The following is a 23,353-nucleotide window of genomic DNA, read 5'->3' as shown; positions in this document are numbered from 1 at the left end:
ACTTCACCACTGGGAGAAAACTGAACTTTACCTATTAGGTAGACATGGAAAGGCTGGGGATAGCCATTATTCAGCAGCTCCAGAGCAATTGTTTGCATGGTGAAGGCAGCAGGGGACAACCAAGGATGAGGTATTTTCTGTTTACTGTTTTGAGCAGAGGAAAACAGAGAGACGCCACATTGCTGACTTGGAGGGTTTTCAATATTCAAGGCCAGCAGAAAATCTTGAAAGATGGAGATAATGCTGTTTACAATGTAGTTGGGCCCTAGCTGCAGGCATAGGTTGTGCATATGTTCCTTAATTATTACATTTGTTTGTGGGTGAAGAGGGTTTGCAATGCCTTCTATGTATGTTGCTATTACCACAACAAGTGACTCCTGGCACTGCCAGTATGGATTACTTTAGCTGCAGTCTCAAACAGTTGACTGGAAATAAGTGATTGAAGACGCTGTAGTATTTGGTTCAATTCTTCTGGAATATTAAGTACAAGCCTCACAACAGATACAGCACATGTTTCTGGGAATGTGCCACACAGCTGTTGCAGAGATATTCTCGACTCCTGTATACTTGCATGAAAATTACAGAACAGGGAGTTAAACACAATGATGACTTACTGAGACCTGAGATCAAAATCCCACAGTTGTGAGTCAGGGCCCTTCAGCTCTATGTTATGCTAATTTTTAGTTTTCCTTTACTTCTGTAATGCTACTTCCTACTATGTCATTAGGGTCATGGGATGTTACTTTCTTTGATGCTGTTGTGGGTGAAAGTGTGCATGGTGTAAATTCTGATACTCACTTATGTTTTCTTCAAATGACGCTGATGTGAAAAGATTCACTACAATCCTGAAAAAAGTAACTTCCCTATTATAACAATGTTTTTGATGGATACTGCTCTCCATGCTGATTTCTCACCTTATGAAAACTCCTTCCAAGTTTCTGAGTAGTCTGGGGTTTTTTCTCCAGCAATGGCTCTCCAGCACTACCAAGTGTTACCATCACACTCCAGCTACAACACGCCTCTGAACATGTTGTCATTGGGTATGTTAGGCTTCAAGTGGTGGGCTTGCATCAGTTCCTGACATTTTTTCCATTCCCCATTGAGGTGTGTGGAGAGGAATGAGAGAGGCATGACAGCAAACAATGCAGCACATAACTTTTCAAATGTTGAGATCCCATTAGTCATAGCACTAGCTCTGTCAATCAATCAATCAATCAGGAATTTGCAAAGCGCACTACTCACCCGTGAGGGTCTCAAGGTGCTGAGGAGGAGGTGGGTAGACGAGGAGGGGTGCCGATACTGCTCGAACAGCCAGGTCTTGAGAAGTTTCCTGAAGGTAAGGAGGTCTTTGGTCTGGCGCAGGTGGGTGGGAAGCCTGTTCCACGTTTTGGCGGAGAGATGCGAGAATGATCTACCACCGGTTGTAGTTCTGCAGACGCGTGGGACGGTTGCGAGGGCGGCAGAGATGAGATGTCAGGTCGGGGTGTAGAAGGAGAGCCGTCTGTTGAGGTATTGTGGCCCGGTGTTGTGCAGTGCTTTGTTAGCCTGGGTGAGGAGTTTGAATGGGATTCTCTTGTTGACTGGGAGCCAATGCAGGTTTCTCAGGTGGTCTGTGATGTGGCAGTGGCAGGGGATGTCCAGGATGAGGCGTGCAAAGGCGTTCTGGATGCGTTGCAGCCTCTTCTGGAGTTTGGCCGTGGTTCCTGCGTAGAGGGCATTGCCGTAGTCCAGTTTGCTGCTTACGAGTGATTGGGTGACTGTTCTTCTGGTTTGGGTGGGTTTCAATTTGTAGATCTTTCGGAGCATGCAGAGGGTGTTGAGGCAGGAGGAGGAAATGGCGTTGACTTGCTGAGAATGAGGAGTCTAAGATGAATCCTAGGTTGCCTGCGTGGTCGGTGGGAGTCGGGGCGGCTCTGAGAGTGCCAGGCCATCAGGAGTCATCCCATGCAGAGGGGGTGGAGCCAAAGATGAGGACTTCCATCTTGTAAGAATTGAGTTTGAGGCAGCTGCTCTTCATCCATTTGGCGATGGCCTTCATTCCTTCGTGGAGGTAGGTCTTGGCCGGAGTCCTTGGTGAGGGAGAGGATAGGCTGGGTGTTGTCGGCGTATGAGGTGATGTTGAGGTTGTGTGATCGGGCAATGTTAGCAAGCTGGGCCATGTGGACGTTGAAGAGGGTCGGGCTGAGGGATGAACACTGCAGATTATTTTGGTGGCCTTGAGTGGGATGGGGTGGGAGGCGGACTCTCTGGGTTCTGCTGGTGAGATAGGAGGTGACCCAGTCCAGGGCTCTGTCGCAGACTCCTGCATTGCTGAGGCGTGAGCATAGGGTATGGGGGAAGATGGTGTTGAAGGCAGCCGAGAGGTCCAGGAGGATGAGGGCCGTGGTGTCACCGTTGTCCAGTATGGTTCTGATGTCGTTGGTGGTGGCGATGAGGGCAGTTTCGGCACTATGGTTGCTACGGAATGTGGACTGGGAAGGGTCAAAGGTGCAGTTCTCCTCAAAGAAGCAAGTAAATGGTCTGTTGGCAGCCTTCTCGATTACTGCCGGGAAGGGGAGCAGGGAGATAGGCCGGAAGTTCTTGAGGTCCTTTGGGTCCACCTAGGTTTTTTTTAGGAGGGCGTTGATCTCAGCGTGTTTCCACCTCTCCGGGATGGTGGCAGACTCGAAGGAACTGTTGATGATCTACTGTAGTTAGGGGGTGATGACGGAGCTTGCTTTGTTGAGGATGTGGTGAGGGCAGGGGTCAGATGGAGAGCCGGAGTGGATGGTGTTCATGATTTCGATGGTGTTGTTGATGGGGGTCCAGGAGAGCAGGAGGTTGGTCAGAGGTGAATCTGTGATGTTGGTGGTTGCCGAGGTGGAGGGTTCTGGGTGCTGAAGCTGTTGTGGATGTCTGCAATCTTGCGGTTGAAGTAGGAGGCTAGGGAGCCACAGAGGTCTTGGGATGGCGGGTTGGCGTTGGAGCTGGGATTGGAGAGTTCCTTCACGATGTTGAAGAGCTCCTTGTGGCTGTGTGCGTTGATGTTGATTCGGTCTTTGAAGGCGGTTCTCTTGGCAGCTCGGATGAGTTGGTGGTGTTTTTGGATGGCGTTTATGAAAGCTGTGTGGTTGTTCAGAGTCTGATCTTGGCGCCTCTTTCTTTAGAGTCTTCGGCAGGTATGCTTGGATTCGTGGAGGTCGGCGGTAAACCAGAAGGATTCTTCATTGGGGCGAGAGTATTGGCACAGGTGCCGACCCATTGCCTGAAGTTGCGGGCAGCTGCATTAGTGTCAGTGGTGTCGATCGGTGGGTTCCGGTAGAGGGTCGTGATAAGTTGGTCTTCGGTGACCTTGTTCCAACTGCGGTGGGAGATCCGTTGCGGGTGGTGGTGTGTTGTGGGTTTCTTGAAGGAGTGGATGCAGCGGTGGTCTAGCCAGTGGGGTTTGGTGGTGTGGCTGAAGAAGACGTGATTGCTGAAGTAGGGTCGAGTGTGTCTCCTACGGAGTGGGTCGGTGTCGCGACAAGCTGTTTGAGGCCGAGGTTGAAGAGGTTATTGAGCAGGGTGGCGGTGTTGTTGTCGTCGGTGTTCTCGAGGTGGAAATTTAAGGCCCCGAGGAGTATGTAGTCAGTGAATGCAAGAGCGTGTGTGCTGGTGGCGTCAGTGATGGAGTAGCTGAACTGCTGTCTGTAGATGAGGGTCCCTCAGAGGGTGGTGTTTGGGTCAGTGTGGATCTGGAAGTGCAGGTTTTCTGCAGTGCTGAGGTTATCTTCGGCGCTGGTCATGATCCTGAGGGTGTTCTTGTGGATGATGGCGATGCCTCCTCCTGGTTTGTTGGAGCGGTCCCTGCACGTGATCTTGTAGCCGTCCTGGATGGCTATGGAGATGTCACGCGCTGAGGAGGGGTTCATCCAGGTCTCGGTCAGGAAGGCGACGTCTGGGGAGGCTGAGTCGAGTAAATTCCATAGCTCTACTGCGTGCTTGTGGACGGAGTGGGTGTTGAGAAGGATACATCTGAGATTGTTGCGTCCTGCCTTGGTGGGTGGGTTGTTGGTGTGGAGGCTGGTGAAGTGCAGTTCTGGCAGGAGAAGGGTCTGCGGGGAGGCTTAAAGGCAGGCAGAAGAGCAGCCGGTGTTGAGAGCGCGGAGGGTGGTGGCGTTGTAGTGAAGATGTGCGTGGCAGCGGTGGGGGGGCGGGAGCCAGGGGTTCTGATGCTGGGTGCGGATGGGCGCAGACGGGCTTGGGAAGAGGGTGGGTGTTGAGGAATCTGTTGGAGGATTATGCATTCATCAGAAATATTGTTACTGATCGTAAATAACTTTTGCTTCTCATGGAGCATCTTCCCACAGAATCCTCATCTTATGAATGAGTCCCAAAGCAGTACCTCCATGGGCAGTGGGACTTAGTAATGCTGATTAACCGTAGGAAGTCATGGAACACAGTTCAGGCAAAGTACTTATCAATATGTGCCTGAGATGTAAGGCAGGAGTGCTTTGCAAATGTATATAAAGATGACCATGTAGCTGTTTGAAAGATGTGGGGACAGAGATGTCTCTGGAAAGGATTGTAGATGCAGCTATAGAACAGTTGAAACTAGCACAAATTAACTCTGGGTGGTCTTTCTTGGCCAGTGTGTAGCAGGCCCAGGCCATGAGGATGACAGAATGGGAAATAGCACATTTAGGGGGTTATTCTAACTTTGGAGGAGTGTTAATCCGTCCCAAAAGTGACGGTAAAGTGACGGATATACCACCAGCCGTATTACGAGTTCCATAGGATATAATGGACTCGTAATACGGCTGGTGGTAAATCCGTCACTTTTCCGTCACTTTTGGGACGGATTAACACCTCCTCCAAAGTTAGAATAACCCCCATAGTCATTTAGCCCTTTCCATTTTAGCCCCCAGAGAACACCACAGAAAGTTAGTCATCAACTCTGTCCTGCAGTGTGGGTTTGATGTAATATGACATGCATCACTGGGATCCAGCCAACACAGACTTTCTGTCCTCTTAGTTGGATTTGGAGTAGGGAAGAAAGAAAAACAAGTGGTAGTCTGTGCTTTTTTTAACACAGAAGCCAGTTTGGAGGCATGGGCAGATTCAAAGAACCAACCTGTCTGGCTAGGAAACTGAGAAGGGTGGACAAATTGATATGGCTTAAAGTTCTCCGCCCATACAAGCAGAAATAATTGCTGCCAAAAAACTGTTTTCAATGCAAGGAGTTGAATAAGGGAACACTCCATCAGCTTAAAAGGACATGCCATCAAGAAAATGAAACACAAACAAGGTAATGCCTAGGTCTTGCAGGAGACTCTGCCTTCACCAGCCATCCAAGTACAGAAATACATGCCCTGCCAACCTCCACAGCGAAGCAGCTACAACTGCCAGATCCTGTGTAAAGATATGTGGTGCTGCTGCCAGTCCAAACAGAAGGACAACAAATTGACTGAATTGGGAATCCCCACAGTGAATCTCAAGATGTAGGCATCCTGGAGGTCCAGGAATACCTACCAATCTTCTGAGGTCAAAGCCAACAGGATCAAGATAGGGCATAGATCCAGGACAGGCCTCGGCCCTCTGTCTTTCTTTGGGACCACGAAGCAGAGGAAGCATAATCTTTTGCCCTTGTCTTCCGGAGACACCACTTCTATGGCCTTTTTTGCCAGCAGGAGTAGGACTAACCCCCCCCCCCCCCCCAACACCAGCAAGAACCAACGATCTCACTCTGAAGGAAGGGGGTTATCTGGTGGGGAGAAAAGGAAGGGAAGGGTGTAGCCCCAGTGGATCACCTGGATCACCAGCAGTCCGCTGTGATCACCTGTCACCAAGTGACTAAAATGGCAGACCCTCCCGCACACTAGAAGATGATGTTGTGAGGGAAGACAGTCAGAGGAGTATTGAGGCTGTACAGCCCACAGTGGAAGGTTTAGATTGGATCTGCTACTCATGGTAGTGATGCCTCCTATAGCCACCCCTGCCGTGAAAGAAGCTCTTGTAGTGGCAGGCTGGGCGGAGAAGGCTGCCACTGATGGGACAATATAGCCTTAGAATTACCACAGAACTTTCAATACTTTGGATGAAACTGCATTGCAGGGGAGGCCAGCCCCAAGATGCGAGCCATAACCTTGGAGTTCCTGAGACATTCCAAAGAGGAGACGGCCTTCTAACAGAATAGGCACTTGCCATCAAAGCTTATGTCCATGATCATAGTCTGGGCATCTTCCAAATATTCTGTCCACAGAATGAGCAAGTCTCTATGTAGTCAAAACCGTACTCCAGGATCTGTTTTGAGGAACCTAGGCCATCACTCACTAGGTCAGAGAAAGGCTTGTTCATGTGCTCTGGTAAGAAGACGACAGTAAGGCATGGATTAAGATGGCCCAAAATGTAGATTGCATTAATGCGGCGAGCCAAGTTGCAAGTGTGCGACCCAGAGCATCAAGCTTCCTGGAATCCATATTAGCTGGAGCCATACAAAAGGCATTGGGGTTCTGCACTGAAGACCATGTTTGAACCACCAAGCTCTCCGATGATGTGTGAAAGGACAAAAAGTGTATCTCACCTGGACAAAGCTAATAGTGTCTGGTGATCTTCATGGGGATTTCCAAAGAAACGTGGGAGGATGCAAGATTTGTATCAGAATGTTTGACTTCAATTTCACAGAGGGCAAAATCAGTTTCCAGGCCTCTGTCACCTTCTGAGGAACTGGGTGAAAAGCAAGGCCTCCTCTGAGGCAGGGCCAGAGGTGCAAAAAATTTCCACTTCTGGAAAGGTGTCTAGGGCACTGACATTTTGTAAACCCAAATAAAGGCCAGCATCAGTATTATAAAGAGGCAGGAAGTGATCAGCTACTGAGTTATCATCCTCCATTCATTGGTGTATACTTTATCTTCCATAGCGAAAGCATCTGAACAAAAAAGTTGTTTAAATGGGCAAACCTTTGGGCCCTGGGAATATGCTCTGATATTGGTTCATCGATGGAATAACCTTCTTCTTTGCCACACAGATATTTCCCCTATTGACTATGTGGCTCATGCTCACTTAATCAGCAGTGCCACCAGTAACTTCAGGGATGATGCTATGGAGGGCCCCAAATAAATGAGGCACAAGGACTTAGTCAATTTTGATTTCACCTTAGGAACGGAAGCCAAATCCATGAAGGCATGGTTTTGGAAGGCATCTAGTTCAGCGCCATTAGAATGGCCAAACCCACAGGATCAGATCATTCTTTCCCATGGGGAGTGGCCTAGAGGTTTCAGGGCCTTCCTGAAAGGATACGGTATTACTAGGCATAAGGCCTCAAAGTACATAGGGTGTGCAGAAGGCCCAGGGAACTACGGTCTCAACTTCTTAGGTGCCACGAGTTCACCAGGCATCAAGACTCTGAATGGTGCAGAGAACAGTACCTCTTGCTCAATGAAGAGGTGACTTCTACTCCCTTTGGCACCTCTTGTGTTTTTTTTGTGGAAGGAAATGTTAAGAGGATGTTCCTGGAAGATGATGGACCTTGGACAGAGGGAGTCTACCGTAATGTGCTCCACTGGAGGTTCCCGTTCTGGCCGTAGCCAAAAATAACCTGGCTCCCACTCCCCGGTGGCCCTAGGATCAATGGAGGTGCAGGAGTTGTGCTGTGTCCCAACCCCAGACACCATAAACAGTTACTGTGGTGATCCAAAAGGGACATCCTATTGCTGCACTGCCTGCAAGGCTTGAAGCCCGAGGCCTTTCGAGGAGACATGCTTGCTCTCAGAAGCTATGAATATTTCGATTTTGTGGACATCCTCAAAGCAATGCACATTCCTTAAAGTGATTTTGTAATAGGGTAGTTCTATATCCCACGAAAAATGTATGGCTTGTAAGGGGTTTCTAATGTACTGTCTTATGAATTATTTTCAAAATATACAACATTGAACTGAGTCAGGGAAACAGCATCAGTCTGCACCAGTAGATAAACCACTCACTCTTTCAAGTGTGATTTAGCTGCTTCATGAGTTGCCAATTACTTGTGGAATGAATTCCAATGCTCAAATATCGAGTGTGTATGTAAGCAAGAAGCCACTTCACGTAACAGCTCTCACTGACCCAGAATGGTGTTGCTGAGGCAACCGGGTCACTGTAGTGTCTTTGCATGTATTTAAATTCAAATAGAACTTGTAGTCCTTCCAGCGCTAGAACCTTCCATCTTTTAAAACCTTTAAAGTAAGGCTGAGGAAGGAGATAGGCAATTGCCGAAGGTACACTGTGGAAGCTGGAAGACTTTGTGTTGTTGGAGAATAAATACATTTTTCTACAATTACATCATGTGTACTCACTACAAACTCCCTGGCCACGTTAAGGTCTCAATCCAGTACATGTACACTGTAATTAAAGCAGAGACCAGAGTGAAACAGCTCTTCTTGCCAACCAGCTATCACAAATTCATGCTGGGTGGTGCCTTGCAGGGAGATAACTTGTGCATATCAGCTTGCAAGTAGTTGTCCTGTGTATCAAGTCAATTTCCTGCTCATCACATAAGGAGTTCTCAAACCATTTTACACAAACATGCCACAGCAGTAAACACCTGCTATGTTATCTTTAGTTTTGTGTAACTCTGTATGGAACACCTCTACCTATTCTCAAAAGAGTAAGAGTCCAGGGAGGTGATGTGACTATTGCCGGTAAACGCACCCATTGAAAGTGGGCATAAGGGCAAACGTAAATCTTTCAGCAGCCCTCATGAAGTCTATTTCTGACGTCCAAGCACTCAATGTGACTTTTTCACATCAAAGCCCAATGTCAACTAGTTGGATGTCCTCACAGGGCACTCCTGGGCTGCACAGGGAAGAAACTGAGCTAGTAGTCTGTGACAATGGCAAGGTAGCAAGAGACAGCCAAAAGTTCATTGATATCCCATCTTTAAGGCCAATTAATTCACTGCAAACCAATGTTTTTTAATGATTATTAGAGGCAGCTCTCGTCCAACAAGTAAGCACAAATGGTTAATACACCAACATAGAAGCTCTGCCATATCATAAAATTAAGGACTAGACAGTGAGAAGCCCAAGCATCTGCATAAACTTGATGCAAAACAATGATCACGCTGGTACTACCCTTATTAAATGAAGGCTGGAAAGTTGTCCAGCTGCTGAGACATTTCAGTGTTCATTATTTGATTTGAAATTGCACATGTCTACTCAATGACCCTTTCTGCGACAAGCACAACTTCACAGATGAAGGCATGGAGAACATGAAAATAGGTGTTTGGAAGTGCATGAATCAGTGTTAACTGTTAGGGGTCAAGTAGCTTTCTGTGCACAGGAATTGAAGCTGTACCTCACTGATAAGGCTTGATGTAGCCAAAATGTGACTAGGTTTGTTTAGATTCCTGTGCAGAAAGACCACAATCTAACAGCTTGGCTGGACTGTCCCTTTTGGGCATGGCTGTGTCAGATTTTCATATTGTTGGTCCCTTTTGTAATAGTACAGACAAACGAAAATACTCTGCTACCCACAGTAATTACCTGTAGTTAAGAATGACTCTAGCATTTCCATCCATCATATTTTGCTTTTCTCAAGGGAATGGAATATTACTATGGTGATGGAATGGAAACACGATACAGGATTAGAAGACTACCACTCTCAAGAAATGTTGCCAATAGGAAGTGTACTGTCCATTTCCATGAAATCTGGTTTACAAGGGTTCTTACAATTTTGATAGATGATATTGATTCCTTGAGGTCACATGCTGAACAAAAACATGCATAACATAGATGTCTCCAGCATTCAAAATAATGATCAATATGTGATGTAGTACTTTTGCAGAGCAAGTCTCTTTTTCTCAGACATTCCCTCCTATGCATGCAATTCTCGCTGATTTATCACCCTTCATGATAAACGTGGCACTTGGTTGAGGTGACCAGGATAACTACATGCTCTACAACACTGATCTTGCTAGTCATATTTTAGAACCATACCCATAGTTTTCTGCAATTATCTTATAACCACTAACTTTTGAATGTTACAGATGCATATTTTATATTATTGTTAGGTGGCACTGCTTTCAAATGAAAGGTACAGGACATAAATATTACTATCCGTCCAAACATATCCTAAATAAATGTGTCAGAGAGACGGGAATGCAAAACATGTCAGTTGAGGTGGCCAGCTCAAGATATATTCACATAATGTTAATTAAGACATATGTATGTGATATTTGCATAGGGCGGACCTATCGAAAAGGTAGTGGAGCAGCTTACTAAGAAAGTGAAGGACTGTAAAATCAACTTTTTAGTTTGGAGGTTGGCACTTGCATTGTATTCCAATTCTTTGTGCTCGGCACACGTGCTGGAGTGTTGTTTAGGAGGGTCAATGAGAATGGCCGCCTCTGCATGCATTATCGTGAGTGCCATCTTCGAGAGGCTAAAACAGCATTTTTTAACCCCTTAGATAATCACAGACCCTTGGAAACAGTGAATTTATCACTGAGGCTGGGATGCGTTAAGTACATGGTTCTCAATCAGCAAACACTATACGATTGTAGGAGGGACTGGAGCTGAGTGGAAACATGAGCAGGTAATTTCTGAGCAAGTAAAGGGTTTTTGTGAGGGCAGAAAGAACACCAACTAAAGGCAATGGCCGAAAGTGATTTAATTGTAATTTAAACTACCTTTTTCGGGAATCGTCCCCTAATCTCAACTGTATGATAGTACCTAAATAGCACCAAAGGACGGTGATGGACATTTGCATGTCTATCAACCTTTCACATCTTTAAACGCACATTATAGCGCTCTATGGAACAGCATCCAGGTTGACTTACATTTTTCACTGCATCAGCATACTTTTGTTCATTAAAATAGTCAAAAAAGGAAGCCATGAAGGATTCCTTAAAGCTTGCCTGAAATGAGAAAGTATAATAGCAGATTTTAAGACTGCATTCAGAAAAGGAAAAAAAGTATACATTTCTTACATGCAAGTTAACTACTTCAACTTTAATAACTGCGTATTAATACACGATTTGTATGTTTACTTTCTTCTCTTCACATACATCAATGAAGAGTCACGTTACAAATTTTTTAGGTTTTACCTGTTTCTTTGCACTTTGGAAGCAATTAAAAAAGACAAGCAATACACAAAATCAAGATGCAAAAATACGCAGAGGACCAAGACTTATATCTTGATGACCGTGTGTGTGTGTGGTTTGACAGTAATGAAACACATACTATTATTTGCAAGAGTTTCTGTAAAACAAAGTAGGCAACTATGAATGCATATGATGCACGAGAATGACCATGTTCTTAAACCATTCAGCAGCAATCTCAAACTGCAATGAATGACATTGAATTCAAAAAGCATACTTTAAAGCTTTAGCTTATTCAATAAGTCAACTTATATAGATAACTTTCCCTTATTTGTAAGCTTGCTGTCTTCAATAATGCACAAAACAAAACAATGCAGAGATGCACATCATGTCTTACAGAGCCCCACTGTCCAGTTATCTAAAATGTCAACATGGCCGTGGTCGCTGTATTTTATTGATTTTTATTTTTTATTTTTACTTATTTCACGTCTAGTTATTCCTTATCTCAGCAGCTCGATGGGCATGGCATCCCACCAATACCAAACGCCCACATCACCTAACACAACACGCCACAGAACCCAAAACACACATTTTTTTCCTTTGAGGAGACATCTGCACATAATGGACATGAATAAATGAATTGAGGACACTTACAGATTTGGATTTTGATAAACTTCCCAGTGTTTGGATCGTTTTGGAAATAAGAGTTAAGGTTCTAGAAGTCTGTGGATCCTAGGAAATAAAGGGAAACATAGATGTTAGGGGAGCATAAATGGACTGCTCTATTGGCATTTTTCTATATCACAGCTTGGAGTGAACCAAAGACTAATATTACTGATTATTAGTGTGGATCATCTCATGCAATATCATCAGCTGTAACCCTGTTATAACTGACAGTGCTCAATTACTGGGTTTCATTTGTGGCAAATGACAAATGGCCTTATTTACAGTGTGGTGGACAGGATACAACGGGTATCCTGGCCACAATATTAGAAGCTGCACAGGCTATAATGCAATTGTAATACAACAAACAGGACACCTACCTCATATGTGGTATGGGATTTTCCATCTGTCAGACTCTAAATAAGGCCCTTAACCTCAAAGTCCAAACTAATGCCTTGGGCATGAGTGCATGATTCCAACTGAGATTAGTGTGGGACATCAAATAATTCATTCTTAAACAAGATCACTTTACAAACCCCTCATATTTTTAGCTCTTGACTGTAGCACCCAACTCTTAAATCCTCCTGCTTTACAAATGCTCCAGTGATCACTGTACAGGACATAATGCCTCACAAAGCCACTACTCTACCTGACAATGATGAATACTCTCTGGGGGCCAATGGGCCCCTGCGAGGTGCTTATTCCCTACTACTAGAACCTTCAACACTGAAAAAAGAGAGTGCCGTGTCAGAATCTTTCACATTTACCACAACTTGAAACTCTCTTGCACCTGACATGCACCATCAATTCACAAGTAATATTCAAGAATGATTTGAAACTCCTTCTCTTTCAAAGACACTTCAAATTAAGCTCGAGCAAACCCTGATTTATAATACTCTCCCCTTGGCTCACTTGATCCTCATTCATGTTCTTCTCTCAGTCTCCCTTTTTCTCTACCATGCTTCCTTTCTTTTCCTTGCTCGCACACTTCCTCCGAGGGCTACTCCTTTTCTAGCCCTGACTGAAAACGCTAAAATAAATAAATTGATCCCTGACAAAGTTCCCTAGCGGTATCACAAAAGTCTAATTCATTTAGCCTTTATTCCCCATCTATTGCTACAACAAAGAAACCTCAATTTAAAGAATATAAACATCAGAAAATAGATATCCTCTAGAATCAGCCTAGGGCTTCCTGAGCACGAAGCACTTGTCATGGTTTAAAAAAATAAAAGTCAAGGAGCGGCTGGTACTAAAAACCGCACATTTAAAAACAAATCATTACTTTATTTACAGTACAATACAAAAATGTTTTTCATATCTTTTTTTAAACTGCCAAAACGCTAACAGAACTTTCAGATTCGGAGTGGTTCTTTGTCAAAGCTCAAACCTGAAGTTTGAGGAGTTCATAAGGACGAGCTGTTCAATGAGCAGTTACTAACGGAAACACCCAGCTGCAGGTTGCGTCTTATATTTGACATATGGCGGAGCATCACAAAATGCATTACTTCCCTGGGTCACACCCAGGGCTTTTGAATATGTATTAAAAATAATTTATTCTCGTGAATTGCATTTCATGTCTCATACTGCACTTGCTAATTACTGCTCCTCTCAAAGGCTAGAGATGAACTCATTGAGATATCCTAGCCTACTGTCATTATTTTGAGGCCTAGACCCCCTTTGCACTAAAGCGAACGTGAATAAACTAATTGGTACAAAAGTGCTTAGTTAAACTCTTCTCAATACAGTAATAGTCGTTATGGATGAATATATTAAGCGGTACAGTGTTGAAATCGGAGTGTGTTAATTAAGATACACTTTATTTTGTCTTTTATTTGATCACCTTTTGGGAAAAAATGCAGATTGATACTTTACATTGTTTTGCACTTTTTCAACATGCCGCAGTTAGATCAGTTCGTTGGTCAAAATATTTTTCATTTTTTTCTGAAGATTTTCTATCACATTCTTTTTAGATGATTGATAAATTCCCCCTGGGGAAGTTAGTGTTATCATAGGATGTTTCATTTTTCCTCAAATCTACAGGTTGACCTGCATCAAATTATGGGTTCTGATCAACGAGGTTGCTTCTTTTTTTCACATCTCTATCATCCAACACTCGAAAACGAGGTTGCTCCATTGTTGATCTTTACTAGCATTGAAGTTTATTTTCTTTCTCTACTGTTAGGCTTGATTAGTGTTTCTAAACCTGTAGCCCGGGACCCTTGGGGTCCAGGAAGTCTAGTTAGGGGGTTTGCAACTGCTTAGAAAATGTAAGTATATAAAGAGGATTGAAAATCAAACATTTTAAAATGTTCTGAAAATGTGAAAGAATTTGAAATTGGGGGCTAAAATTAAGTAAGTATCATGTTGATTTGTGGAAGCAGTTCAAAAGCATCTAAGAGAATATAGTATGGAGGATGATAGCCTCAATTAAATTTAGAAAAGCTCCTAACTTCCCATTCAATATATTATTGCTTTAATTGTGAATTAAATAAAATATTTTATCATTTGTGTAATTGTTTGATGAATGCTTGCTTCTGTATTTTTTGTGTATTTGTTTGAGGTTCAAATCATCAAAAATGTTTAGGTCGGGGTCCCCGGTTCCCAGTAATGATTCAGTGGGGGCTCCTTGGATTCAAATAATGATTCAGTGAGGCTCACTGGGTTCTAGAAATGATTGTGTGGGGGTCCACAGAAGTCAAAAGGTTAAGACCCACTGGGCTAGATAGTAGCTTCAGAAGTTTCAGTGGAGAGCGAGGAGGAAACAGAAAGAACATTGGAGCAAACTCCGATGTTCTTTCTGTTTCCTCCTCGCTCTCCAACTAAAGGCTGTAACTTCTTAAATAGGAATGGTGTTTGTTGGACCTGGCTTTTTTTGACAGGGTCATCCCCAAACTTTTTGCCTCCTTCCTCCTATTTTTTTCTGACCTGTTGTTGTTGGCTTTTGAACTCTGGGCACTTTATCACTGCTAACCAGGGCTAAAGTGCATATGCTCTCTGTGTAAATTGTACTGTTGATTGGTTTATCCATGATTGGCTATTTGATTTACTTGTCAGACCCTAGTAGAGTGCACTATATGTGCCTATGGCCTGTAGATTAAAAGCTACTAGTGGGCCTGCAGCACTGGTTGTGCCACCCACTTCAGTAGCCCCTTAACCTTGTCTCAGGACTGCCATTGCAGTTTCACTGCCACTTCGACTTGGCATTTAAAAGTACTTGCCAAGCACAAAACTCCCCTTTTTCTACATATAAGTCACCCCTAATGTGTGCCCTAGGTAACCCCTAGAGCAGGGTGCTGTGTGGGTAAAAGGCAGGACATGTACCTGTGTAGTTTGTATGTCCTGGTAGTGTAAAGCTCCTAAATTCGTTTTTACACTACTGTGAGGCCTGCTCCCTACATAGGCTAACATTGGGGCTGCCCTCATACATTGTTGAAGTGGCAGCTGCTGATCTGAAAGGAGCAGGAAGATCATATTTAGTATGGCCAGAATGGTAATACAAAATCCTGCTGACTGGTGAAGTCTGATTTAATATTACTATTCTAGAAATGCCACTTTTAGAAAGTGAGCATTTCTTTGCACTTAAATCTTTCTGTGCCTTACAATCCACGTCTGGCTAGGTTTAGTTGGCAGCTCCTTGTGCATTCACTCAGACACCCCCCAAACACAGGGTATTCAGCCTCACTTGCATACATCTGCATTTTGAATGGGTCTTCCTGGGCTGGGAGGGAGGAGGGCCTGCCCTCACACAAAGGACTGCCACACACCCTACTGGGACCCTGGCAGACAGGATTGAACTGAAATGGGACTGGTGCACTTCTTAGCCACTCTTTGAAGTCACCCCCACTTCAAAGGCACATTTGGGTATAAAACAGGGCCTCTGCCCTACCACCTCAGACACTTGCTGGAGAAGAAACCAGAACCTGCATCCTGCAAGAAGAACTACCTGGCTGCCGAAAGGACTCACCTGACTGATTTCTACAAAGGGCGGCTGCCTTGCTGTTGGCCTGCTGCCTTGCTGAACTCTTGTCTGGCTGCAAAAAAAGTGCTCTCCAAGGGCTTGGATAGAGCTTGCCTCCTGTTCCCTGAAGTCTCAGGACCAAAAAGACTTATCTTTTTCAACTGGACTCCTTGTGCGCCAATAATTTCGACGCACAGCTTGCTCCGCAGTGAAAAATTCACAGCACGCCGATCCAGAAAGACGCCGCTCGACGCAACGCCTGCGGTGCGACCGTAACTTCGATGCACGGCCTCGCATGGACAACGCTGCCCGACTTCCAGAGAGGAAATCGACGTGACGCCTGCCGTGAGAAAGAAAATTCCACGCACAGCCTCCCGGAACGACGCGCAGCCGGATAACAAGCCGAGGAATCCACGCACAGACCCTGGGACATCTGGTAATCCCGCGATCCATAGAAGGAGACGGTCCGCGTGCCGGAAAATGGCGCACGTCTTCCCATGAGTGAAAAATAAAGACGCAAGTCCGTGTGTGAAGGGGCGAAACCGACGCACACACCATTTTTCTTCCCGTAGAACGACGCATATCTCCCCGCGTGAAAAATAACGACGCAAGTCCGTGTGTGAAGGGGCGTAACCGACGCACACACCATTTTTCCACGCATCTCCTCTTCTGCGGCCCTCTGCAGAGATTTTCCACTCCAAACCAGGTACTTTGTGCTTGAAAGAGACTTTGTTTACTTTTTAAAGACTTAAGACACTTCATATCACTTTTTAGTGATATCTTTACAAATTCATATTGCATATTTGATCGTTTTGACCTGCAAATACCCAGATAAATATTATATATTTTTCTAAACACTGTGTGGTGTATTTTTGTGGTGCTATATTGTGTTATTGTATGATTTATTGCACAAACGTTTTACACACTGCCTTCTAAGTTAAGCCTGACTGCTCGTGCCAAGCTACCAGAGGGTGGGCACAAGATAATTTGGATTGTATGTGACTTACCCTGACTAGAGTGAGGGTTCTTGCTTGGACAGAGGGTAACCTGACTGCCAACCAAAAACCCAATTTCTAACAGTGTTCATGACCACCCATTCCTTACGATTCGGTTCTTTGGTATGAATGGCCATGGAACAGTTCTATCACCCTTGTAGGCACCCAGCGTTACTTTTGCCACCTGTCTGAAGGTGTGAGAATGAATAGTCCATGACAATAATACAAGAGGCTTGGAAAAGAAAAATAGCCCTTTAAGGAGTCCCACGCTTTTTCCTAATACAGCATCTGCAAGAGTATTTACCACATGGTGCACACCATTTTGACCCTGCACAAGTGGCATAACTCAGGCCTGTGTGCAAGCCCCTCACAAGGACCAAGACAACTGAAGACACGCAGTGGGCTAGTGCTGACATGCATGCAAATAAGCATGAGAGATCATTGTAGAGTCAGGAGAGCTGCGAAATGTTTCACATGAGAGGAATGTATAAGGTATCCAAGTGAGTTGTGGGAGATGGAAATGCAAAGGGAAAGCCAATGGGTCATGAAAATACTCTGCGGTTGAGTACTGGTGCAGGCAGTACAGGAGAGATGCATGAGTCTCAAGAGGATAATATCCAAGACTGTAAAGATGCCCCACAGGCCACAGCCAATTTTGCCTATCAAGGACATCTACTGCAGTGTTAATCTTCCTGGGAATTCACCATAATAAGTCCTCTCTCATATACTGTAGGTCTTGAGGTACATATTCTGTGGTATATGTTCTGCAAACACATTTTAGAATGGATACACCTGGTGTAGTGATATTTGCAGTATCAGGTACAATTATGGTTGATCACACTAAATGGTCTGCCATATTATCGATAATAAATTCTGTTGGAAAAGGAGCAAAAAGTGTGTCAGGTCTAAGCGCAGACCCCATTGGAAAATCAGTCTGGGATCGGTGGAAAGATAAACCTATTGAGTAAAGGATACTAGTAGCTACTATCAATAGTTAAGAATCCTGAGAAGAATACTACAGCTATACAGAGATCTGTATGTAGTGGGACAGAAATAAGTATTGATCTTGACAAATCCACGAAGCCACTGTTTCCAAGACACATAAAATGAGCACCACTGAGTTGGGTAACAGAATATTAAAAGTGCACTACGCAAGTGTACCAATTTATTATTCATATACTATGCCAGTTTGAGATTAGGATGTATCAAGCTAGGTTCCCTTTAAAGCAAACCTCAGTGGATACGTGAGGAAGAATGAGTGTCATGATTCTTCTTGGGGACAAAGGCGTAAGGGCATAATTCCATTTCACTTCCTAGATGTGTGTAAAGATCCAAAACACTTGTTAAAAACTTAAATATTGTATAATAATGATTGAGCTAGCTCTGCAAACCCATAAAACACCTACATCAACTCTTTATCTGCAACTCCTTCTTTATCACTGTCGAATCCACATGGCTAGATGTCAAGCACTGTCTGTAGTTTAACTGATCAACAGACGTTTACATCTAATTTTTTGTTATATTATCTGACACACAGGAAATCTGACAGTGAATGTTATGCCATTCAGGTAATTCTTTGTATTTTTTTAATTTTATTTGAAGCTTATCTTATTTTATCAGTACGTGCTAAGACATTCGGAAACAATAAAACTTCTTCTAACAAATTCTTTTTTAACTGTTTAATTTGTATTTCTTTTGCAACAATGTAAATGCACCCAGAAATTAGGAGTAATTGAACAAGAAACACAAAAAGGAAAAGAAGAAGGAATAGGCCAAAATAGCAGCAATTAATTGGGGGAGGCTATAATGCCAAAATACATAGCTAGAGCCATTTTCTAAAACTAGATAGAGTGGAATAGTCTTTATGCAAATCATAAATGTACAAGAAAACAAACAATTTAACATGGCATGACTAAACGTAAACATGCTAAAATAGGCCACACGTTAAAAAAAAATCAACGACTTGAGTTTAAAACTCGAGGTAAGAACCAGGATATGTAAAAACATACATTCTGGGTGGATCGAAATTGCATTTATAGTAAAGCTGGCTGCACTTGATTAAAATTAATGGAGAGAAAAAGCGGGCAGATAATATTATATCACCGTTTGCGAATTCAAAATTGCTTGATACATCTGGCCCCACATCACAATTACATACAGGAGATTCGGAAGTCTTCTGCCATCCAAACATAAACTGAGGGAAAACATTCAATCTGAATTAGATCAAAAAGTCTTCTGGCCTGGCAGTTAGGGCTGGACTCTTCTCATGGGGAACAGGGTCAAGACTGATTTTCATATGGCTGTGTCCAAACTGGAGTGGCATTGTGAGCAAAAAAACGATGGATTAAACCCAGATCTGTGACTGGGGGTGAGTGCTTAGAAAGTTGCAGCACTTTGTCCATCATCCTTTTGTGTTGCTAAAGTTGCCCTAAGTGGAAAGGGTATGCCCAGAAGTGGGTCCCTTGCTCACTGTGCCACTGGATTCTACTAGCCTGGCTGATGAATTGTGATACCCTGAAACCGGTCCCAGGATGCTTGCTTCTGGTCCAGGGAGGACCTGGCCTGGCAGTTCAGGCTGGGCTGTTCAAACTGGGGTGGCATGGTGAGCAAAAGAACGATGGATTAAACCAAGATCTGTGACTGTGGGTGAGTGTTTGAAAAGTTTCAGCACTCCGTCCATCATCTTTTGTGTTGCTAGAGCGCTGCCTTTCACACCATTACAGAAGGAATCCAAAATACCGGTGTCGGAGGTGTCCTCATTTAGACAGGAAGAGAAGTCAGAGTGACAAGCTACAATCAAACTCTCTAGGAGATCAGTAAGGACAACCTTGGGCCAACTGATCCTGCCCCCGGGCCACAGTTACAATAAGCGTCTTATGTAAAAGAGGACTAGGATTCCTGGAGTCCTCTCAGCAAAAAGTGGCTAAAAGTGGATTATGGCTAGAATAGACTTCTCAAACTGTCTCAAATTTAATGAGGGAGGAAAAGAGACTAGAAGATCCTAATATAAAAGCAATAGTCATGGTGTGGCCTCTACCCTTGAATGTGGGGACTGAGTCAGTGGAGTTAAACTCATCCCATGTCAGTAAGTTAACTAAATTAAATTCTGATAGGAGGTTGTTTAGCAGCTCAGTATCATGTGTGATGAAAATGCATCTGATCAGACACACTGGAAATCGTACAAGGATGCAAATTAAAATCTCCTAATAATAACAAAAAAAAGAATATGTGGTCAAATCCAGTAAACATTCTTCTAAAAACATTCTGAGCTCCGAAACAGGAGCTTCACTCATCACATCAGAGTCAGGCTCATTTATTATGAACAACCTTAACCTATTAGGGAAGGTCAAAAGGATGCATAGAATGTCCAGAGAGTTGAAAGGAACCCTCTCTCCACGTTACAGCCCAAACCTATACATTTGCCCTGCCCTTGCCTGCAGGTGTTCCCTATCCAACTGACCCTTCGTGTCATGATAATCTCATCAAATACAGATAATGCAGAAGCAACCTGGCTTGCATGCCAGTGAACAGCCTTGTTTTTTAAGCTGATCATACCTCTCAGAATCACCCTCTTTTAGTGGTGAAACAATGTTCAAAACAAGGACATAAGGTGTTGAAGCAGGGGGGACCTGTATGAGTTAATACAGGGTAAGAGCTCCCGATAGTTAATATGGTGAGGGATGCTAGGAGAAACCAACCTTTTATGATCTGATGCAAGACACGCCAGGGGTTCAACAAAGGAAATACAAGGGGGCAGATGGGTATTGCCCCTAAGGGAGGTTAGGTGTGGATCTGGCCCATATGGGCACTGCAAATAGCGGTAAGCGATACACTCTCTGAGGCACCCATTGCCTCCCTGTTCTCTGATAGTGGGAGTCCCACAATGATGATTATTGGAAGCTGTTATCGGCACGTTAGGGTCAACAGGGTTCAGAGCTGAGTTCTCACTTTCAATTTTTTCTATGAATCTAGAAATACGGCCCAACACCCCCTACCACTTTTCCTCATGCTTTTTCCAGGTTACTCAACCATGTATTAAGGGCCCCAACAGATCCCAGTATCTTTAAATCCATAGCCTGTAGGCTTGTGAGACAATTACAAGGTGCTAAAGAGGCAGTGTTTGCTGAGTTTGGTTTCTTGCTTTTATTCCCCAGCTTGGTCACCAAGCGTTGGGGGTGTAGGGGCCCTATTACCTGAACTACCACTAGGTTTCGAGGGTCGTGTCCGAGTATCGCTTGAAATACCACTTGACTTGTAGAAGTCCCCACATAGTTTTACCAAGTCACTAACCCCAGGCATCAGAAGTTAGAGGGGTGGCCCAGCCCATCCTCCTCTGGGCGCAGGAAAGGCCCACCTTCTTCCCGGGCTTATACGGGCATGGTCCATGCGTGTCCCACACGTGGGAGGTGGTCCGTGCTTATGTAGAGTGCTGGTGGGAGAAGAATGATGGCAGCTCCTTTCCTGGGGCAATGCAGGTTGGGACAGCTAGTCTTGCAAAAAACAGTCTCCTAAGGCATCCTGCACCACAGGAGGTGGTGGGAGCATATGTAGTGCGGCGGTAGAGCAATGTTGGCCCCCCTTTCCTGGGGCAATGGAGGCTGGGACAGCGATTCCTGTAAAGAACAGTCTCTGAAGGTGTCCCACAGCAGGGGATGTGGTGGGCACGTATGTAGAGTGCGGCATGAGCAGGAGAGCAATGTTGGCCTCTACTCTCCTTGGACAATGCAGGCAATGCAGACTGGGACATCGAGTCCTGCAAACAACAGTCTCGCAAGGCGACCCCATCATTGAAGTTACAAAACTAGGCATAAAACCATTTGTACATTGCAACATTGTTATTTAGTGACAGGAATACATGAAAAGCAGCTGTTAAGCCATGAACCTGCGAAACTGATAAAAGATCTTCTCAGTTTTGACCGGAGGTATCAGAAAGACTGGACAAATCACTCAAGCCTTTCAGCTGGAATTAATTTTCCATAACATCTGGCACTTTGTTCTTATAACCCTATAAAATCTCTGACATCTGTTGCTTGTCTTCAAGTCTTACTTGATTATGGTTGCTTGTAAAGTGGAAAAAGGTTGAGCTGTGTTTGGGATTTTCACAAAACTATAGGTTCACCCACTTTTTTATTGCTATCTGGATGTCAGATTTATAATTATGGATTTGTAACCTTACGTACTTAACATGACACTGAACCCTTTGTACGTGTATGACCGATAGTCCTAATCCTATTTGGGAATTCACTAAAATAAAGCAGCAATAAACATTATGTTCAAGCTGAGCCATCTATGAGGCAGGAGGATCTCCCCCTGAAGAACAGCCCAGCTCCATCACTGGCTGGATCATAACTGTTGTTTTTAAGTTAGAAACGAAGTCCAAAGAACAAGTAAATAGCAACGATACAGAGGTGTAAATCAAAAACAGATAATTAACAGCTGTATATAAAAAAATTAAAAAAATTAAAATAGAAAATAAAAGAAAATAGTGAGTATATCTGCATTGTAGCCGCATGTTCCAGACAGGGCTAGAAAGCACGTAGATCTGCATCTTAAGATGGTGGTACCCTCTATGTCTGAAAACTAGCACCAATAGAGGCCTTTCTTGCTACCAGGCATAACTCCAATTCCCAGGAAGGCTTTTTGCCTTACAGTTCTTCCGGCACTTTCTTACGCAGAGGACAAGACAGTATTGGCTCCAAGCCCCATCCCTCACCAAATGCTGAGAGATTTGCTGGTAACCATTTTAACTAACAACACTGCGTGCTCTGAGGAAAGTGACAGTGTACGATTTGCCTAAATGAAAGGTTCCTTAGCACCCACAGTAATGGTATTGTCTGAGCATGCGCTCATAGCTTGTACCTAGGAGCTTCATTAGACACCCACACACATTTTAACTCTGTACCATGAACCATAACAATCAAATGAATGCACACCCATTTATTCTGTGCTTTGCACAGGTTAGGTTTCCTCTCTGCACTCAGGTGTTGATGAAACAGAATTATCAAAGAGGCAGCAGTAATATTCACTTTGCATTCCACATGAAGCACTAATGATACCGGACCTTGAACTTACTCAGTATTAGCTCAAGGAGTCTAGTCATACACAAGACTATAGAGAGAACAACTGGGGCCAGCGAGTAAGATAGGAGACAGGCTGAAACAAGGAGGATTTCAAACAATTGAGGGCAGCCTCCCTTCACACTACAATAGTGAAAAGAAGGCTACCTTCATTGCAGCTTCTGTTCCTACACAACCTGCAACAAAGTACATCAAGTTATTTAAATGTGTGTAGAACCTGGTTGCTGCACCTTGTAGCATCCTCCCCAGCCTGGGTACTCGTAAATGATTACACCACGCACGGAGCTTGGTCTTTCACATCCTTATTCCACTGAGAGCAATTGCAAACTCAACATTCCAAGCATGAAGTCTATTCACCACACTCTAGCACTTATGTCACAGTTATACAGAGTCCATCGGGAACCAAATAGGTCCAGTCATCACAAACTCACAAGACGCTACATCTCCCCCATTGTTAAATAAAAAATATTTTTTACATACATTGCATACATATATATATATATATATATATAATTATTATTATTATTTTTTTTACCGTAGAGTGTTTTTTGTTTTGCCAATAACTTTGGCAACACTTGACGAATTTTCACGAACTTTTCAAAACATATACTGTGGTCAGTTTAGC

At 44.0% G+C, this 23,353-nt stretch overlaps 1 protein-coding gene across 7 annotated transcripts in view; it reads right to left on the bottom strand.

Annotated features, from left to right (window-relative positions):
• RASA3 (RAS p21 protein activator 3) overlaps positions 1 to 23,353 on the bottom strand; it is an 821,322-nt gene that overhangs the window by 116,139 nt on the left and 681,830 nt on the right. For all 7 annotated transcript variants that reach the window (XM_069204628.1, XM_069204627.1, XM_069204630.1 and 4 more), the window contains 2 exons: positions 11,690 to 11,767; positions 10,775 to 10,852 (listed from right to left, as the gene is read on the bottom strand). In XM_069204628.1, the coding sequence (XP_069060729.1) occupies positions 10,775 to 10,852; positions 11,690 to 11,767 (156 nt within the window). The remainder of the gene's footprint in view (positions 1 to 10,774; positions 10,853 to 11,689; positions 11,768 to 23,353) is intronic.

This window comes from Pleurodeles waltl, chromosome 8 (assembly GCF_031143425.1).
Source record: "Pleurodeles waltl isolate 20211129_DDA chromosome 8, aPleWal1.hap1.20221129, whole genome shotgun sequence".
NCBI classification, from domain to species: domain Eukaryota; kingdom Metazoa; phylum Chordata; class Amphibia; order Caudata; family Salamandridae; genus Pleurodeles; species Pleurodeles waltl.
The sequence above is the reverse complement of the archived record's forward strand: the minus strand, read 5'-3'. Positions and strand labels throughout refer to the sequence as shown.